Genomic DNA, 20836 nt, shown 5'->3' on the forward strand with positions numbered 1-20836 from the left:
TATCATATTTGGCTTTAAATTAATTTCACATCCAATGAATTTCTCATTGATTATATATTCAATAAATCATAATTGAGCATGTCAATGAATATTGAATCGAATATCTAAAGAACAAGCATGTTTTGATACATGGCTCCCAATCTCAAACATGTTTATTGTGCTAATTATATATCATTATCCGATTTCTTTAACTTCAATTAAAGGTTTTCTTCTTAGCATATAAATATAATTTATTCTTCAAATTATCTTTACTCTTGTAAAAGTTACCCAACTTTACTATGCATGAGGTCATTATATCAACAATCATTAAATTATATACTTTCAACTGTTAACCCTTATGAGATAGGAATTATCCATGTATTCTTAATATTATTAATTGTTGATTTCAATCCCAACATATATGAAGAACCCATAAATTTCACTCATTTATTAGTTTTAGATGCACTAAGTATTCAATGAGCCACCACTATCTAGTCTCGTATATTCATAGCATCAATTTCATCAATTCTTAAATTAGAATTAAATTAGAATCCAATGCAACAATATGTGTTATAATTGTGTCATTCTTATTTGCTATGCTCTATGCTTGCAAGAATGTGTTTGTCATGACTTTAGTTCGTAGTTCAAAAATTGCTTCGATCCTCTATCTTATTTGGAACTTCATTAGAATTACCTCAGTTCTCTTACTTAAAGTCAATGTGAAGAATGTGAATCATTATAGAATCATTTAGATCATATACCTATAATATTATTGAAAGATTTCAAAAACTTGCACATAACTATCAAAATCAGAGTAAACTACTTTGTCCAATTCAAGTTTATTGTTGTGATCTTCTTATGTTACTGTCCATGGAAATCTCCAACGAAGGGAGGAGATATAAGCACTGTGCTTGACTGCAAGTGTTTGGAGGAGCTGAGAATAGTGTTGCTTAGCGTTTCGAGAAAAGATATAATTCGAGAAGGATTTGGATATATTAAGAATAATTTGATCTTAAAGGAGAGTTTATCCAAATAATACTATTATGCGACATATTAAATCAAATTTCTCATTACGTTAGAAAAAGAAGATCAAATTGGAATTGATTTATTGATATAGTTTATTTTTGTTTGTCGGTTAAGAATTTTGACAACCAATTAAAAAAAATTTGAATTTTAGTTTTACCTATATAGAATATGTATATGAGTTTAACTTAATTAGCCTAAATATCTTAAAAATTCATTCAACTTATTTTAAAGCGAAATGTGTTTGTAAAAGGCATATTTCGCTATAAAATAATTATGGGTTATGTACCTATTGGGCTAATTGTTGGTAGGCTCACTAAGAGATTAGTTACGCAACCAAACGCCTTCTAATAGGGCTGCAAGCGAACCAAACGTTCGACGAGCTACTCGTTGTTTGGTTCGATTAAAGCTCTTTTGCGATCGTTTAATTAACTAAACAAACAAACTTGAACAATATTTTAAATACTCGATTCTTAAATAAACAAACTTGAACACTAATGCGTTCGACTCATTTATGTTCGCGAACAACATCATTTAAAGTTCGTGAACAAGTTTGACATTAAGCTCGATAAAAACTCGATTCGTGTTCGATTTTGAACTCGTGAATAAGCTCGAACAAACATGAACCAAACTTGAACAAGCTGATATTAAATGAACACAAACATGAACACTCACATATTTAGCTCGGCTCGGTTCGTTTGCAGGCCTACCTTCTAAAGAAAATGACAACAAATAAACACCCCCATTAAAGAAAAAAAGAAAAGAAAAAGAATTGTGTTAGTAGCAATAATAGCCTAAAAAGCACTAAACTCATTCCCAAATCCCAATCGTTAACATTTCAAAATATTTTATCACAATTACCTTTCTACCCTTAACGTTCACCCATAACGCTTAACCCCTTCAAATGAATTGAATACAATGGAGTGAGTAAAAATGTAAAGTACACCAAAAGCGTTCTCTACGCACACTGCCCAACGCATAAAAACATGTTCCTCCTATGGCCGTGCTTCTCTGTATCCAACCCACCACCACGTCTCCGGCCTTTAACATTCCTCACATCGGCAAAGGCTAAAGCAACTCCTGAGAAGGACCAGAGAGCAGATTGGGTTGTTGAGTGAGGTTATTAGATTTCTGTGGCTAAACTGTTTTTTCTCCAAATTTGGGAAAAAATTCAAACTTTTTGATCCCCCATAAAAAACAGGGGTGCAAGGAGTAGAGTACAGAGGAAGGAGAGATGGGTAGCTGCCATTCGAGTCTTCAGAGCAAGGAAGCAGTTTCTCGTTGCAAAGCGCGGCGGCGCTACATGCGTGAGCTTTCAGAGGGACGACAAGCTTTCGCCGCTGCTCACTCTCTTTACCTCCATTTCCTCCGTTCAACCGGTGCCGCACTTCTCCAGTTCGCCAATGCCGAAGCCCATCTCCATGTCCTATCTCCCTTGCCGCAGCCGCCACCTCTTCCCCCTCCTCGCCACGCTTCTCCTCCGCCGCCGCCGCCTCCTCCTCCTCCCTTGAGCCCCATCTCCGACAGCTGGACTTCAACGGTCACTGCTTCTCCTATTCTTCCCCCGCCCCCTCCTCCCCCTCCCTCTTCCTCCGCCTGGGACTTCTGGGACCCTTTTGCCCCCCCCTCCTCCCATTCAGTCACTGAAGAAGAGTGGGAGGAGGCAGGTGCCACTATCTCGGAAGTCAACGCCGCTCCGGCGACCACTCCGCCGCCTTGCGTTATCAGTGGATTCTCGAAGGATGCAGCCGTCGAGCTTGCGGTCGTGACTGTTCCAAGGGGGAAGAAGAATTTCTCAGAGATAGTTGAGGAGCTGGATGAGTACTTTGTTAAAGCCTCCGAGACCGGGAGGAAAGTTTCCGTTGTTTTGGAAGCCTCTAGTTGTGGCTCTGCTGCTTCCAACCATGGAATTTCCGGCAAGTTCTTATTTCTTTCTCACAATCCTTCTTTCAATGCAAATAGTTGCTTTTACTTTACTGTTCGCTTCTTAATGCAGGAAAAATGTCTAGTTATTGCAAAAGCTTTAACCCGTTGATTCTTTCCTGGAGCTCTAGCCCAAGGGCGGCAGCTTTATCTAGTTTTAGGGATTCCCGGGAGGAGATGAGTAGAGTAAGCCATTCTTGTACGATCGAGAAGCTGTATGCTTGGGAGAAAAAGTTTTATCTTGAGGTCAAGGTATAATGATTCATTGCTTAGTTTAATTTGGTAAACCTTGTTTATTTACTCTGTTGTTAGATGCCAATGAATTACTGCTCTGCATCTTTTCTTATTGTCCTTCTTGGTTTTGGTTGAGCTTGTGGAGCCAGTGCATGGCTACTGGCAAAAACACTGCCCACATCTACTGCTTTCGATAATACTATGCTATGGTTTTGTTACTCTCTTACTTACCGCTTTGCACTGTAACGCCGCTTTGCACTGTAACGCCACTTTTTTTTTTTTGTTTATATTCGTTTGTGGTCCCATTAATGGGAGGACGAGACAAATAAAGTCACATGGAGAGGTTTATGTGTGAAAATGCTTTGCAGATTAATGATGTTTGCTTCTGATGCAGAATTGTGAAAGAACTAGGCAAGAGAAAGAAAAGAGACAGAGTTTGTTGAGAAGACAAGAGGCTAATGGCGGGGATTTCTTCAAGGTTCAGAAAAATAAGAGGGAGATTGAGAGGCTCGAGTCCAAGTTGATGGTTTATTGTCAAGCTATTGAGACCACCTCCACGGAGATTGTTAGGCTTAGAGAGGCCGAGCTCTTTCCTCAGCTCCTCGATCTTGTTAACGGGTAAATCCTCTCTCTCTCTTTCTCTCTCTCCCGCCCCCTCTCTCTTTGTCCTCTAGTTAGAGAAAGAAGGAGAGCCGTTGTTTTATGGGTGGTCCATGGAGTAAAAGACTTGACAGTGATTCTTTAGTTTGACTTTAGAACTAAAAAGGAGAGGCTTTATTTACTCCGGGGGGTGGGCGTGGTTGTTCAACTAATATTTATTATTTTGTAGCAGTACGAATATAGAATAACAGATTACAGTGCTGCTCAGTAGCTGTGGTGCAGCATGGAATGAAGTAGGATGTGCTAAGAAGGCTCTGCTTTTAGCTGTAGAGCTTGCTTTGACTGATTTGGTAACCATCCTAAATTTGAAGAGCTATTACTAGGGGTGATGGAAGCTGTACATAGATATTATGCCATAGAAGAGATATCTCTCCTAGATAATAATAGGATCCTTTGGAAAATTTTGCTGATTATTCCTAGTAATATACCTTTTATATTCTGTGAATTCTATTTATTACCTGGAAGCTTGGCTTATTGATATTTTCTTTGTAATGTTATGTTATTAGTAGATGTTCATTGTTTTGTTTAATGATATCTCAAAATAACATTTTTTTGAACGTGTTTTTCAGCAATTGCATCTGTATATTGACTACTTAATGGATTGTTAACGGATGTTTTAGTTTAATAACATGACTTTGGAGTGAGGTACCTGCCTTTTTCGGTGGGTGTCCCTCTCATTTCCATAAAAAGGTTATCTCTTAAGGGCCTGATTTTTCCTAAGATTTGACTAAGGTTTATCATCCTCTGAATTCAAATGGGTAGGTTATTTAACTCCTTTATCTGTCCCCTACTCTCAGTCAATTAGATTGTAATCTTTTGAATAAACATTTGGTTTCTCATATCACTTACCATCAATGATTTTTATCATTTTGATCAACTTGATTTATGATTGACTTGGGTGGCATGATGTTCAAGGGCAAGGCTCGTTAGATGCTAAAAATTTTACTCCACTGAATTGTTTGGGCAAGTAATAGCATAATGTTTTTGCAAAATGATCTTCCTCCAATGAATTATAGTTTAGTCTAATGCAATATAATACTAGCTTTTATAGATAGATTGACACTTAGTGTTGGTTGCTAGTTTGTTTGTGGAGCACTCATTTGTGAAGAATTTTACTTAATATAAGGTTAAAATGGGAGGTTCACACATAGGAAAGGGCTAGGCTTTACGGGTAGAGGCAATTAGTTGGAGCTAACACACAACATTGTAGACTTGCCATAAATATGCAATTTTCCCAAACTTTCTCCTTGATTTTATTAAATAAAAATTTAGAAACTTAAACAAGTCCAATATTAGTATTACCCCTTTGTGGTTGATAGATCCGCCAATCACAAGTGTCAACTGTTGAAGCTTCAAGAGATCTTTGTGCTTAAATTGCTGAGGTTTTAGCTTTGGCTCGAATACCAAAGTTAACCTAGTTAGGGAGGTTAAGGCTTCCAGTTATTTTGGTGGGTGGGTAAAGATTCGAGGAACATCTTTTAGATGGTTGGAGGAATTTTATTGATAGTGTGGACAAAGAGAGCTTGTTGACCAAGAGTTTTGGGCAAGTTAATTTTATAACTATCCCATAGGGATTTACCGTTAGGGTAGTGGCATGGAGAGGGATTTAGGGCATGAATCATTTTGAAAGTTCTAGGGAAATGTTAGGAAATGTGATGTCGACTTTTTGGGGGAGATTTAAAAGGTTTAGGTGTGTGTAATGGAGGCTAAGCTAAGATAAGGCCATGATGTCTAGTTTGGGCTGATTTTGGCTAACCTTGATTGATCATGATGCAATTAGGGAATTGTTTTAATGGTATTTTTGAGGATGGGGAATCTTGTAAATATTGGAGAGGTGTGTATAGGTCAGATCTGTAGTTATTGGTTGAGATTCAAGGAGTTTGGAGGAAGAGCATGATTAGGTCAAGGGTGCCCTAAATTTATTTGCCCCCTTGCAATAGGCTTTGGGTTTTTTTTTTTTAATCTTTTTTAATTGCTATAAGAGGGGAAGAAAACTTATAAATGCAATTAGAAATATTAGGTAAGAAGCAGGAGAGGTTGAGAGAGAGGTCATCAAGAGATAAGAGAGATATCTTGGGCTTCCATCAAGAAGAACCCAAGAGGGGTTAGCCACTATGCAAACAACCAACCCAAGAGGACTTGACCATGAAGCACACAACCATAGAGTTTTCACTCTCAAATTTATATTCCTCCTAAACAATCTAGATTGTAGTTGATCTAACTAAACATAATTTAATTATGATATTGTTCTAAGATTAAACAATTAGATATTGGATCTCAAGATTACCTCAAGGAGGATTATGAGTGTGAGATCATCGTCAAAATGGTAGTCTCAAATGCCAAAAAATTTGAGGAATAAAATATGCAACATATTTGGAACCTAAAAATTTAGTAGCAAAATTATTTCAACTTTGCGATGGAAAATTAGATGTCACAAGTGTGTTGCAAACTTATAATTTTTTTTTTGCTACTGGCAGTTGTCCGTTGCAAAATTAAGACTTTGTGATGGTTTATTGTGTGGGTTACATGCCCCTTACAAATTTGCCTTTGATCGATTATGCACAAAAAATATATGCAAGTTTATTTTTTTTTCTTATAGTATTTGGGTCGACAATGCAAATATTCAAGAATCTTTTGACTAAGTACCTTTAATATATTAGATAGTTGTTATATTGCCTACAACTATGGTTTTCACTAGACAAAGTTTGAATGAAAACTTGTTTTAATTTGGGTTGGTGATGCATGTATCTTCTACCTACAACCTATATGTAGATGTAATCATAACATTCTCAATATTTATATGACAATTTCCATTTCCTTCCCTTATTCCACTCCACTAGTATCTAAAATGATAAATACTATGAAACTTTAATTGTCATCTTAGTGCAAAATTCTCATTCACGTGCAATATTTTATAATCAAACTCATCCTTGTCATTCTTAAAATTATTATGAACGAGTCCCTCATCAAAATTTGAATGACATATTTTTTTAGGTTTTTCGCCATATAAGGATTATCATTAAGTTTGACTTATGATGTAGGCTCTTCCTTTAGGGGCGTAAGTGAGCTGAGCTGGCTTGAGTTTGACTCATTAACGAGCGCACTCATTAACGAGCTCACGAGTAGAGTTTGTCGAGCCACGATTTTGAGCTCAAGCCTATACTACGAGCTATAAGAAGTAGGCAGATACTCGACTCGACTCATTTACACCCCATCATATCCTATTTTAGATATATTACCCATCTTCCGTTCTAGTTCTAGGCACCATTAGGAGTGTAAGAGTTAAGTCTGCTCGAGCTCGACTTGCTAACAAACAGGCGAGTCAGATTACTGAGCTACTAGGTTGAATTTAAGCTCATGTTATACCTCTTATTATATATGAGCTCGAGTTAGAGCTTGATCTAACTTGGCACGTTGGCTTGCAAGCCAGTTCGATTAAATCCAGATTTTTAATTCCCGCCTTTTGATTTAAGGTTATTTGGTCACATACTCTTCTTCTAGAGCGGATTTGAACAACTTAAACCTCTCCAAACCAAAACAAACTCTCTAGATTTAAACTATATATTCTCATATGTGAGTAAAACTCAATTTTATTGGATTTGAATATCTAGAGAAGGATGTCCATTTGGTAGAAGCTGGAAAGTTGGAGTTTAATTTTTGGGCAGATTACATGAATTGTGGCTTATTACCGAAACTCCTTAAGCCTTCTCCCCATCTTCAAATTAAACCCTTCAAATTAACTTTAACTCTTATAATTATCTTAAGAGTCTCACATTCCGTAATTGATTACATCAGTGATCTAAGAACCACAACCCCGCCCCATCAGAGAGAATATCAACAACCATGTCATGCATATTTTCAACATCATCGAGCATAATTTTGTTATATGGGTTTCTCTATTCGTCTCCATATATTAGTCTATGGACTATAGGTTTTGGCTGACTTTAGGTGAATTATTAGGCTTAAGAATGTTTTCTCACATTTTTTCGTCACCACTAAGTGTATATATTTTAATATGCTTTGTTTTCTTATTCCACTTAGTTATCTCCAGTTGTTGTGAGTCACTTGCAAGACGTCTAATTCTGTTAGTTATAGGGAGCTTATAATGATATTTTATATATTTTATCTAAGAAGCTATGTTGTAAAATTTAATGAAGATTTCTTCTAAAGTTATAACTAGCAAATAAGTAGGATTTACGTTGAAATTGTTAATCTTCTACAGAATATGTTCTTGGAATACACATGAAAGACCCACTATGGTGATAAACTATCATCATCGTACACTTATTCCTAAAAATATTAATGGCACAGGAAACTAGAGAAACGAAGCATAATCGAAGGAACCCTGCCATTGTCATAAAACTTAATCGAAGGAACTGCTAAAAACTAATGAAGCAAAGCATATGGCAAGCAAAAAAATAGTAATGCTAGTTGGTGATGCATATCTAGCATTGCATTAGTGAAGCCTAACATTGACGTATACCTAAGAAAATTTTATACTCATCAACATATAGCATTGTCATTTGAAAATCTTTGAAGTTTTCGATCAATACTTTGAAATTTTTTATCAATACTCTGATTTTTGTTGCCTCCTTGAGTACTTTAAAAACAAGATGTTGAGAAAAAGAATATGCTTCGGTGATGAGCAATGTTAGGGAAACCTGAACGCATTAAACCTTAGGGGATGTGTACCTTGGTAATGAATGAAAATTGGAAATCAAATTTCTTGGAATCCTACGAGAGAAGAAATTGCTAGAAGCACTTGTTTGGATGGAGAGAAGAGAAATGGATCACACTAGGGGTGTAAGTGAGTCGAGTCGGCCTGAGCTCAACTCGTTTATGGGCTTATGAGTCGAGCTTATTGAGCTCATGAGTCGAGCTCGAGCTCAAACGCTAGCTTGTTTAGTAAATGAGCTCGAGTTCGAGCTTGAGCCGGCTTGGCTCGTGAGCTTGCGAGTCAGCTCGAATAATTATTAATATTTTTTAAATAATTTTATTTTATTTATTAAATTTAAATATTAAAAAAAATTAATAAAAACCGCCTAAGTTTTATTTAAATGTTAAATATTGCATCTTTTCTTCTAAATCCTGCATAAGTTTTATAAATTCCGCCTATGACAGCTCGTTTACAGTGGGACAAGCTCGAATTCGAGCTTGCTTATGAGCCGAGCTCAATAAGGCATAAACTGGACTAGACTCGACTTGTTTACACCCCTAGATCACACTAGGAGTAGAGTAGTTAGAAAAGGGAAAGAACATCTTTGGTACTTCATCCATCATCTTAGAAGGAAAAGATAATTTTGACACTACAATATTTTTAATTTATATAGAGTTTGTGTGCTCAATATGATAAATCAGTAGTTATGAGCATATTTACCCTCTTTTTAAAATGTGATTTCTAACTCAAGTAACAAAATGATGGATAAAGATGATGATCATCATTTAGCTTCATATAAGGGTTTGATATAAATCAACTTAGAAAGAGATCAAACATCTAAGAAACACCATGATTCATGTAATTTAACTTAAATAAGCCTTTTTCTATTGGAGAGGAGATATGATGTGATCCACTAAAAGAAGCCACTAATGGTTTACAAAATTTGGATGTCAGTTACATCTCCTCTGAACAAAAAATAGCCAGGAAAATTTTGAGTGTGAGGGAGAAGTAGTGAGAAGTTCACATGGTTGTTCCATTCTGCCTTCTCCAGGAGGGAGAAAAAGGAGTTGAGGTTCTCTGCCTTTTTCAGGAGGGAGAAAATGGAGCTGAGGTTCTCTGCCTTCTCCAGGAGGGAGAAAAAGATTGAAGGTTCGATGTCGCAACATCGTCACCAGGAGGGTGACATAGCTTCTGGTACTCCGCTGCACCAGGGATTGGTGGAAGGGATTTTGTATGGGTTTCTCCTCTTTGTTTTGGGGGCAAAAGGAGAGTCACTTAGTACTAGTGTAATACTCGGAGCGGAGGAGTCCAGGGAGTGGACGTAGGTCAAGGTTGATCAAATAACTATTAAAATTTTTGGTGTGCTTTTCCTTTTCATATTTACTTTTCTGCGATGTATTTTTCTATTATCTGCAAGTTGAATTTACTGCACGAATTATAATATTTATAATCAGCTGCAATTAGAATATGTTGTGGCTTGCAAAAAAAATTTGTATGTATTTAAATATTATTTTAAATTCTCAATTTCTTCCGCATGATTTTAAGTAAATTGTTTGGATTAGTTTTAAATTCTTTTTTCTAAACAAAATATCAGTATTTCTGTTGAGTAATTTTTAAATTACCAATTCATCCTCCCTCTTGGTGCACCTCGGGTTAGTTCATTGAGGTCTTAAAACATCCTCAGACTTTCAGTGCAATGCTTCTCAAATCATATGCTATGAATGTTGCATCAAATAATTAATAATTCTTCCTTCCTACTTGATAATGTGGCGAAAATTTTGATTTTCTCAACAGATTCTCCACTAGTTGAGCATTTCATGTTCTTAAGCACCAAAGGGTAGAGCACCACACAATTTTATAAGACCTAAAGGACACTTAAATTGGATACCTATGCGAGATCTCTAAAGCATATTTATTGCACGTTAAAGTACATATACTGAAATTGGAAGCGTAGATATTGTGAAGTTTTTATATCTTCAAAATGGTCGTCTCCTCTCTTTTAATGCTACAATGGTGAGATTTATCTCTGGGTGAAATTGTGCAACAAAAGATTGATTCATCCAATTCATCTCCATAAGTATTCACATCAACTTTTGCATCCTCTTTGTTATAGAATTTTTATCATAGTTGTGATGCTAATCCTCTTATTTCTCAAAATATAATGCTTCAACATGGATGAAGGAAAAATTAAAGTCGCTACACTCAAAATTACTCTCAATAACACAGTGTCCAATTCTATTCACCTCATTATAGCCAAAGAACCTATCTTCAAGGTTTAAAATTGCGCAATTGGGTACTGAGGCGTTTTTCATTCATGAGGTGAGGCGTAAGCCTTAAGTCATTTTGAGGCGTAAACCCTAAAATTTAAAAATTGCGTAAAGTTAAAAATAAAAGTTAAAATTGATTTTTTATATAATACCCAAATAATATGTTAAATGATGATATATTAACTTTCTATTGAATAATGAAGTGACAAATTTACATACATATGAAACAAAAAATTACAAAAAATGTAAAGTGGTAAGTAATAAATTATGTGAAATAGAATTGAAATTCAAATATTATATGAGACAAATTAAAGTCGCTACACTCAAAATTACTCTCAATAACACAGTGTCCAATTCTATTCGCCTCATTATAGCCAAAGAACCTGTCTTCAAGGTTTAAAATTGTGTAATTGGGTATTGAGGCGTTTTTCATTCATGAGGTGAGGCGTAAGCCTTAAGGCATTTTGAGGCGTAAACCCTAAAATCTAAAAATTGCTTAAAGTTAAAAATAAAAGTTAAAAGTGATTTTTTATATAAGACCCAAATAATATGTTAAAGGATGATATATTAACTTTCTATTGAATAATGAAGTAACAAATTTACTGTGGGCTCCGAAAATTCAGCCTCAGCCTCCACTCGCTTTTCTTATTCGGCGAGGGAGTTTTAACGAACTAAGTTCCGAGGTAAATTTTGGAAGACAGATGGGTTTGTAGATAAAAAAAATGTAAAGTGGTAAGTAATAAATTATGTGAAATAGAATTGAAATTTAAGTATTACATGAGAAAAACAACATGAAATATATTAATTGCTTAAACATATCATATAGCATTAAGTCTACCTCTTAAATTTCTTCTTTCTTAGTTCTCTAATCATCTACATTTAATTACTAAAGAAAGTTAAAATAATTGACAACGACTCATAGATTATATGTATTATCATTACTAAATAAATTTTTATTTGAGTCATCATAACAAATTGGCCTCTCCCTTGCCTCATACTATAGGGTCCAATACCTCCCAATCTACTTTTTTATTTACTTCATCTATCTTCCTCTTTCATAAATGTTTGTCATCAACATAAAATAAGAGTAATATTTAAATTTTTAGAGCAAATGGTGGTGGCCTGCATATTTCAAGTGATCCCCGTCGGTGGCTACGATGATGGTGGCTACTACTATGGGGGTGGGCTGAAGGTCGAGGCAGTTGAGAGGAAGTTGTTACGGCTTTTGAGCGCAAGAGGGTATGATTTTTTGGGGGCTTTTTTATAGGCTTTAGCTAAGTTTTAAATAAATAGAATGACCAACCTTCATGAGGGCACATATATTGAGTATGAGAGATTACATCTTGACCCAAGAAGTTGTCATCATATATAGTTTAGAAATCTGAAGTTTTTCGAGTCCCAAGATCATGTGATTAAATAGGGTGACCAACCTTCATACATGAAATTGATTTAGATCATCCAAGCATCTTCACAAATCTCAAGAATTATTTTTTCCCAACTCCTCAATTAGCAAATTAGGGAATATTCTAAGGCATTTCATATCTCATGCAATGTTTCTTTGATTACTTGCAATGTATATTGCGATTGAGTTAATTTTAACACCATAACATTCCTTTTTTCGATGCCGTCCTTCACCTTATATCTCAAACCATTTTGTCAATGATCATTTATGAACGTAAGATGAAAATTTCCAAGTAAAATATAGACATCACCATCATTTACCATTTCCAATGATCTTTGAGTTCCTTAATGACATTTACACACCAATGGATAATTTTTTTATAACAGATTCCTTTTCCAATTCTGGGAAACTGCAGCTTGATGTGCATGTGGAGAGGCATGTATGAATGCCATCAGGTTCAAACTCACATTGTGCAGCAACTCCAGTATCTAAACAATCCATCAAGCACCATTGCCACATCTGAACTCCACCGACAAGCCACCCTACAACTAGAAGCCGAAATCGGAAACTGGTATTCCGCCTTCTGCAACCTCATAAAGTCGCAGAGAGACTATATTCATGCAATCACAGGCTGGCTTCGCCTCTCCCTTTTCCAGTGCCAGCATGACCCACTTGATAGAAATCACCAAAACTCTGAAATTTATGGTCTTTGTGAGGAGTGGCAGCTCGCCCTCGACAGAGTTCCTGACAAGGTTGCTTCTGAGGGGATTAAAAGCTTCTTAACTGTTATTCATGCTATTGTCATACAGCAAGCTGCGGAGCACAAGCTGAAAAAGCGATCAGATTCTGCATTTAAAGAGCTGGAGAAGAGATCCAAAGAACTCAGATCATTGGAGAGAAAGTATGGCCCTTACTCATCCGAAGGCTATGGGGACAATGCAAGCAGATCACCAGTAATGGAGAAGAAAGCAAAGGTGGATGCTTTGAAAACAAAGGCAGAAGAAGAGAAGACCAAGTATGAGAAGAGTTCTGGAATCACTAGAGCAATGACACTGAACAATCTTCAGACAGGATTCCCCAATGTCTTCCAGGCAATGACAGGGTTCTCGAGCGTGTGCGCGCAAGCATTCAGTGCTGTTTATAACCATCAAAGGACCTCAAATATTTCCCTCAATTTCACTAAGATGCTAACTTGAGAGGAAACAGAAGGAACATGTGTATTTCATGTGTAAGCAGTACATATTTTAGTGTAGGCTGGGGAGTGGGCTTTGTCGTGGCATGTAAAGTCACAAGTTTTTATGTATTTAAGCAGGGTTTTAAGCGAAATTTTAAGTTGAGTTGTAGTTTTTGATTGTTTGTTTTGTTGGAAAGACCTTAGGAGATTGGCCTTGATGCTTTTTATGTTGTATTGTTGTAAGCTTCAGAACTGCAGAAATTTCACAAGTTCTTAGTTGTGCAAATCTGTTCTGTAGGCTTATATAGGCTATTGCAGGTTTTTTTTTTCGGACTGCGCTCGAGCGACTAGTATGGTAAAAGGTCTTCTTTTGCTTCATTTGATAATGTTTTCTTCTTTGTATTCAACTCTGCTGGGGAGAAGTGGAGGAAAATAAGCAAGGATTTGGAATGAGAGAAGATTTTTTATGTGGAAAATTCTGAAAGGAAAAAATTATAAGGACTAGCCGCATTGAAGTAGTTTTACTCTATGGATTGAAATTTACAATAAAATGCATTTCTTTGTTCTTAGAGGTGTGATTATAAGGCAGGACAATGAGTGTGGCCATTGGTCAGCGATGAGCGGTGGACATCAACATTTCTTAGTTTATTATCATCTTAACGTAATACCATATTATTAAAAATATATTTGCTATTTGGTTTGATGATATTTATAAATTTATAATTGCTTTTATTTCACTTCAATAATATTTGGACGTTAGTCAAAATTGTTCAGCATCATGAGATGTCCAAACATTTAGATATTTCACCTTACAATCTTCAAATAGTAGCATCTTTTAATACAATAATATTGAACCAAAGACATAGCATTTAATATTATTAGATAAATATAAAATCTAATCACACTTTCTATAGAGTGTGTTTGTTGTCTTAGTGTTACATAAAAATTCACTATATACACAATTAAGTATATTGTGGCTCACAATAGGTAAAAGAATTTTTTACGTGAAAAAGCCTAAAGGAAAAATCATAGGGACTAGCTAATTTGAATAGTCTCACTATATAACATGAATTCTAATAGTTTACACTTCTACTAAAAAAGATGAGATTATAAGGCAAGGGAATGAGCATTGGCATTGGTCAACAACAAGCAGTGGAAGTCAACATCTATTATATGTGTGTGTGTGTGTGTGCATGCTGGCACATTTGTGTATTGAAAAATATATTTTCTAAGAGCCTTATGAAGGAAGTAGCAAAGGAGGTTAATGCATATTAAAGATTGAGCCAATCGAAAATAAATTTGTTGACCTAATTTTTGTAGGAGGCCAATTCAGGTGATCCTTAGATCTTATGCATTCTTACATTAGAGAAGAGTTTGCCTATAGGACTTCTCCTAGAAGGTAACCAAAGGACTTAACCACCTGATAGCCATATTAAGCTTAATCCTTTATGCATTCCTATATGTCTTTAAGCGACGTGTTAACCTCATTTTTAGTTGAGACCATTCAAACCCTTAATCCCTAAATACATCATCTTATCTTGGATTTGATACTAGTCTAGATGCCTTAGAGATAGCCATCGAGTCCCAAGTGTTGCAACTAAGGCTCCTGAATTTATTTATAGTGCTAACTAACATTTCAGGTACAACATGCATCATGATTTGAAGATTCAAGACTCAAGATTGGGTAGAATATGTTATGTTGAAAGAGTTTGTAATTTTTATTTATTTATTTTTAATTTATTGAGTCAAGTCTTGTAAGGGTGTATGCTAGCCTAGTGATTGTGCTAACACACACAAGGGGGGAGAAAATAATTTTAAATATTTTAATTTTTTATACATTATACTGTACGATATGGATCGTACTGTACGATCTGGTGTTACAAAAATTAATTAAAATATTTTATTTTTCTAGATAAAATAATTTTAAAATATAAGTATTCATACAGTACGAACACCACATCATATTGGATGATTTGTTATAATTAGAATACTCATTAAATTAGGTAAAACTTGAATTTGAAAAGTTATTTTATTCATACTATACGAACCTAGTCGTATTGTACTATGTTTAAAATATTGCCTAGTTTAATCCTATGATTAATCAATTGAATCTACTTCATTTTGATATTTTGATCATACTGTACGATCAACAGAGACGTTATTTGGTCGTCCCATGATTCATCCTAGAACAACTATATTGTGGTTAAACTAATCATATTGTATGATTGGTTATTCGTACTAATGATTGTACACCACTAACAGGCAAATTTGAATTGATCGTACTGTACTAACTGGTGATCGTAACATCGTACTGGATGATCCTGAGATCATACTACACGATCGTTGACGATTGAATTGACAATTGAAATACAGGTGGGTGAAAAAGAGTCAAGGTTCTCTATCTCACTAGGAGGGTGAAAATGAGTCAAGGTTCTCTGTCTCATTAAGAGGGTGAAAATGAGTCCAAGTTTTCATCCTCACTAGGAGGGTTAAAAGGAGTCAAAGTTCTCTGCTTGTGAAATGAGTATAGTCCTCTACCGCACCAGGTTGGTGGAAGAGTGTTTGTAAGGGCTTCTCTGCCTAGTTGTGGGGGATAAAGGAGAGTCACGAATGAGTTTAGTATAATACCTGGAGAGGAGGACTCCAGGGAGTGGCCATAGGTCATGGTTTGATCAAATCACTATAAATCTGGTGTGCTCATTTTAATTTTTACTTTATGCACTTTATTTTTTCGCATTATATTTTTTTGATATAACTACTTGGTTAAAAATCTATGATTGATATTACGTTATATCGATTATACTATCATCATAATCTTTATAATTTTTGATAAGTGTACTAGATTTTGCATCAAGTGATAGTATTACTTTAGTATTAGTGTGCCTCAGGCGAGTTCCTTAAGGTCTAACAATCTTCATGAACGTTCAAGTGATATATGAGCGGGATTCAAAAATAAGGTTTTAGAAAAATTTTGAAAACAAAAAAGATCAACGGTTCACTTTGGAAATAAGAACACCATAGAAGGTTACTCAATTACTCGTCCTCCATTATTTGATAGTATTTTATTTAATATTTGGAAAATTCACATGTCTACTTTCTTGCAATCAATATATTTTTGAATGTGGCATATGATTCAAACTGGCTATTCTGCATCGTCACAAATTATTAAAGGATTCAAAACAAATATTTCGTTTACTGAATGGAGTAGAGAAGAATAAATTTATGCTCAATTGATAGCTAAATCATTGATTTTTTTTTTTATGCTGTAACTTTTGAAGATTATTTGAAAGTTTCAACCTATACAATTAGCAAGGATATTTGTGATAGATTATGCATTACATATGAAGGTACTAGTAAAGTCAAATATTCTAGGTTAAATTTATTACTACATAACTATGAACTTTTTAGTATGAAATCTTATGAGACTATTTTAGACATGTATACTGATTTACTTAGATAGTGACATCTTTACATGATTTAGGTAGAGAACATTCAAACTTTGGAAATGTTAACAAAATTCTAGGTTGTCTACTTAATAAATTTGATGCTTAAATCTTGACTATTTATGAATCAAAAAATTTAAATGCTTATTCTATTGATAATCTAATCGAGTCACTCATTGCCTATGAGCAAAGTGTGAGTCAAAGAATTTTGGAAGCAAGCGATGAGAAGACTATAGTGCTAAAAGCTAAAGACATGGATGAATGTGACTTAATACATGATGAGAGTAAGAAAATAACATTGATAACAAGTAAATTCAAAAGTCTATAGAAGCACAACCATAAGCATCAACAAAAGTGGAGCACATATAAAAATGGTAAAAATGTTAAATTTTTCTCTATCGTTATTTTCTTTTGGTGTAGGAAACCCGAACATCTAAAATATGAATGCCCAAATTTAAAAACTTATCATATAAAGAAAAAGGGTAAACATAAGAAAAATGCAAAAAAGATAAATGATAAGAAGTAAAAGATCTCCTGGACAGACACAGCTTCAAAATCACAAACATGAGCAAGATGATAAGGTAACAAACTTATGCTAAATCATGAAGGATTTAATTGTTAATTTTGATTAGGTATAAATATGTTAAGGTTTGTTTATGTATTTTGTGTGATTATTTATTTATTTTTATTAAGTTTTAAACATAAATTCATGTTTTTGTTTCTTTATGTTTTTTTTATGCATGTATTTTAATTTTATGTATTATTTTATCTTTTATTTTTGATAATGTCAAAGGGGGAGAATTTATTATGATTGGTTGTATTTATGGTTTAGTTTTTAAAATTTTATGTTATTTAATTTTAATTTTTTTTTTTGTCTTAAAAAAATGTTTTCCCTATTTTTAATATAATTCCATTAGTAAGGGGGATATTAGGAAAAAATATTTTTAGTTTACAAATTCAAATAATAATATTTGCCATCATAAAAAATAGGAAGATTATTATAACTTTGACTCACGAATTAATAATTTTGATGATATAAAATATTATTGATTTCCTCTTTATTTCTTCTAGTATTTGTAGTGCATATTTAGGTACAACATGCACCATGATTTTAAGATTCATGACTCAAGATGGGGTAGAATAGGTTATGCTACAAGAGTCTGTAATTTTCATTTATTTATTTTTAATTTTTTGATTCAAATCTTGTAAGGGTGTATGCTAGCTTGGTGACTGTGAATACACAGACAAGGGGAGCAAAAATAATTTTAAATAATTTTTTTTGTATATCATATTGTATGATATGGATTTTATTGTATGATCTGGTATAACTGAACTTAAATTTTTTTAAATACATGATTTTAAAATATTATTATTCATATAATATAAACACCATATCGTACTGGATGATCTATTATAATTAGAAACCCCTCCGTTCATTAAATTAGACAAAAAAATAAATTTGAAAAGTCACAATATTCATAGTGTATGATGTTTAAAATATTGCCTAATTTAATCCTATGATTAATCAATTGAATATGTTTAATTTTGATATTTTGATTGTATTGTACAATGGGATCACACTATACGATCAACATATATGATATTTGGTTGTCCCATGATTCATCTTGGATGAACTATATTTCAGTTGAACTAATCGTATTATGATTGGTTATTCATATTGATGATCATACACCAATAATAAGAAAATTTGAACTGATTGTACTGTACTAATTGGTGATCATATAATACTAACAGGTTAAATTTTGCATATCGTATTAGACGATCTTGAGATCATAGTGTACGATCGTTGACAACTGAATTAAATTTTTAGGATTTTTTAAGCCCTCTATTTAAGCTTTCTCATAAGACATTGTTATAGTCTTTTGAGCATTCATTTAACTATTTTCTGAAAGTTCGTTAGGGATGTTAGGCCCTTATAAACTGGCCCAAGGCTAAATAGAGAGAGGTGAATTGGTAAAAACTAATTTTTGATCAAAACATAAAACTCAAACCAATATCACCATAAAGAAATCAACAATGCGGAAGTTAAATACAGAAGTAATAAAGGAAAGAACACACCAGATTTATAGTGGTTCGGTCAAACCTTGACCTACGTCCACTCCTTGGAGGCACCCTCCAAGTATTGCACTACAAAAGTGTCTGTCCTTTAGCCCCCACAGCTAGGTGGATAAGCCCTTACAAAATCACTTCCACCTTCCCCGATGTGGCGGAGTCGCCGGGTTTTTTGACACCAAAGAAATCTTCTTCTTTGGTGAACTTCCCTCGAGACAAGCCTTGAATCCGACGGTATTCAGGTGCGAGCTTGCCGGAGCAACCGTGTGGAATCCCCTCCACACTCCCTTGAGTCCCCCCTCACAGGATCTTCTCCCTCTCTCAAACTCCACCATTTCCTGACTCCCTTTCAAGCTCTCTCTTCAAATTTCTCCCAAAAGAATGAAGCTATAGTGGCTGCCAAAGACACTTACCAAGTATCATGTCATAGCTTAAATAGAAGATCTCAAAAGGAGCTCATTAATGCAAGTTGCCAACTTTATCATCCAGGACGATACTAATATTGTCATATACGATCAGTGCAAAATAAGCCCAATCAGCTAGGACAATTTGAGAGGATCAGAAGAAGTTTGTTCATATCGTCCCGGACGATAATATATCGTCCTGGACGATCAGAACAAATCGTGGAATATCTTCATGAACATTGCCTTGAAAAATAACTGTCTGATGTCCAATCGTCTAGCGTATCGGCCTGGATGATTTTGAGATCGTCCAGGATGATTTGATCGTGCAATCAAGTCATAATTACTTTCCTTAAATTCTAGAAAAATTTTGAAAAAATTGCCCTGGATCGTCCTGGACGATATTTTATAGTCCTGGACGATCTACTTGGATGATGTCAAAAAATAAGTAATTCTTAAATAGATCTGGTGGCAGATTCTTTCTATTTTGATCCTATCATCTTGGCCGATACAAAATCGTCTAGGACGATATGTTTTGCATAATGACGGCTGCTTTAATGGGATGCCCTAATTAGGGTTTTTGCTTTTGAACTGATCGTCCAGGACGATATAAAATCATCCCGGACGATGTTATCAAAAATAGTAAACTCTAGGGAACAGTCAGAAATCTTCCAAGTTACAAAGCATCAGGAGCCACACCAAATACAATAGATTCAAGAAAGGAAAAAGGGTATAAACTGACTCAGACCTAGTCTACCCAATCTTGAGCTAGTTCCAAATTACAGTCTGATCGTGTGGACTTGAAATGTCAGTAGATAAGGCAGTCGTAGAGAAATAAGTGTGTTTGCTATCATCAAAATCATAAACCTTGAAAATAGATCCGCAACAATCTCCCCCTTTTTGATGATGGCAAACACTACAATTTGAATTTTCAAAAAGGAACATTTTCTCATAATCTCCCCTTCACTAGAATAACACTTTAAAAATAGTGGAGATAAAAATATTTTTATTATTTTTAATTATTTCGAAAGAAAAAAAGATACAAATTTGATAACAGTATAAAAATTCAATAATACGTTCTCCCCCTTTGACATTATCAAAAAGAGAGGAGGCACAAACAAAAAACAAAATGACCAAAAGACAAAAACGTTCCCTGATCTAGTGAAAAAAAAATTCTTAAAATGAGAAAGTTACCTCTTGGTTTTAATCAAAAACTTAGTAGAATTGTATTGACAACGTATAGCCCAGAAAAGGTTAAAAATTCAGAATTTGATAATCCAAACTCAAGTTCTTTAAAAAGGCTCAAAAAACTTTTTAATTAAATATCTAAATCATGGAATAAATTAGAAAAAGAAATACTAATTTTTTAAAACTCATTTCATAAAATATATCTAATAGAAGATTAATGCACAAATTGTTGAATCAGGAATCATATTTTTCAAAATCAATTATCAAAAATATCAATGGTTTTCTTAAGCTTTTAAGAAGTACAAGAATGGTAAGCATTAAATTTTGTGGGCTCATTTTATGCCTCTTGTCAATTTGAATAGCGCTCTTTGCGCATCTTTTGATTTTTGATACACTTTTGTGTATATTTTTC

The 20836-nt window shown here is 34.4% G+C and overlaps 1 protein-coding gene across 1 annotated transcript; it reads left to right on the forward strand.

The window, feature by feature from the left end:
- Nucleotides 1-2236: 2236 nt before the first annotated feature.
- On the forward strand, nt 2237-13605 carry LOC110113958 (nitrate regulatory gene2 protein). The gene is made up of 4 exons (XM_020846684.2): nt 2237-2918; nt 2999-3177; nt 3554-3777; nt 12561-13605. The coding sequence occupies exons 1-4, from the start codon at nt 2237-2239 to the stop codon at nt 13339-13341; spliced, it is 1866 nt and encodes a 621-aa protein (XP_020702343.1). The 3' UTR covers nt 13342-13605.
- The last annotated feature ends 7231 nt before the right edge of the window (nt 13606-20836 follow it).

The sequence above is a fragment of the Dendrobium catenatum genome, unplaced genomic scaffold, assembly GCF_001605985.2.
Source record: "Dendrobium catenatum unplaced genomic scaffold, ASM160598v2 fragScaff_scaffold_810, whole genome shotgun sequence".
NCBI classification, from domain to species: Eukaryota; Viridiplantae; Streptophyta; class Magnoliopsida; order Asparagales; family Orchidaceae; genus Dendrobium; species Dendrobium catenatum.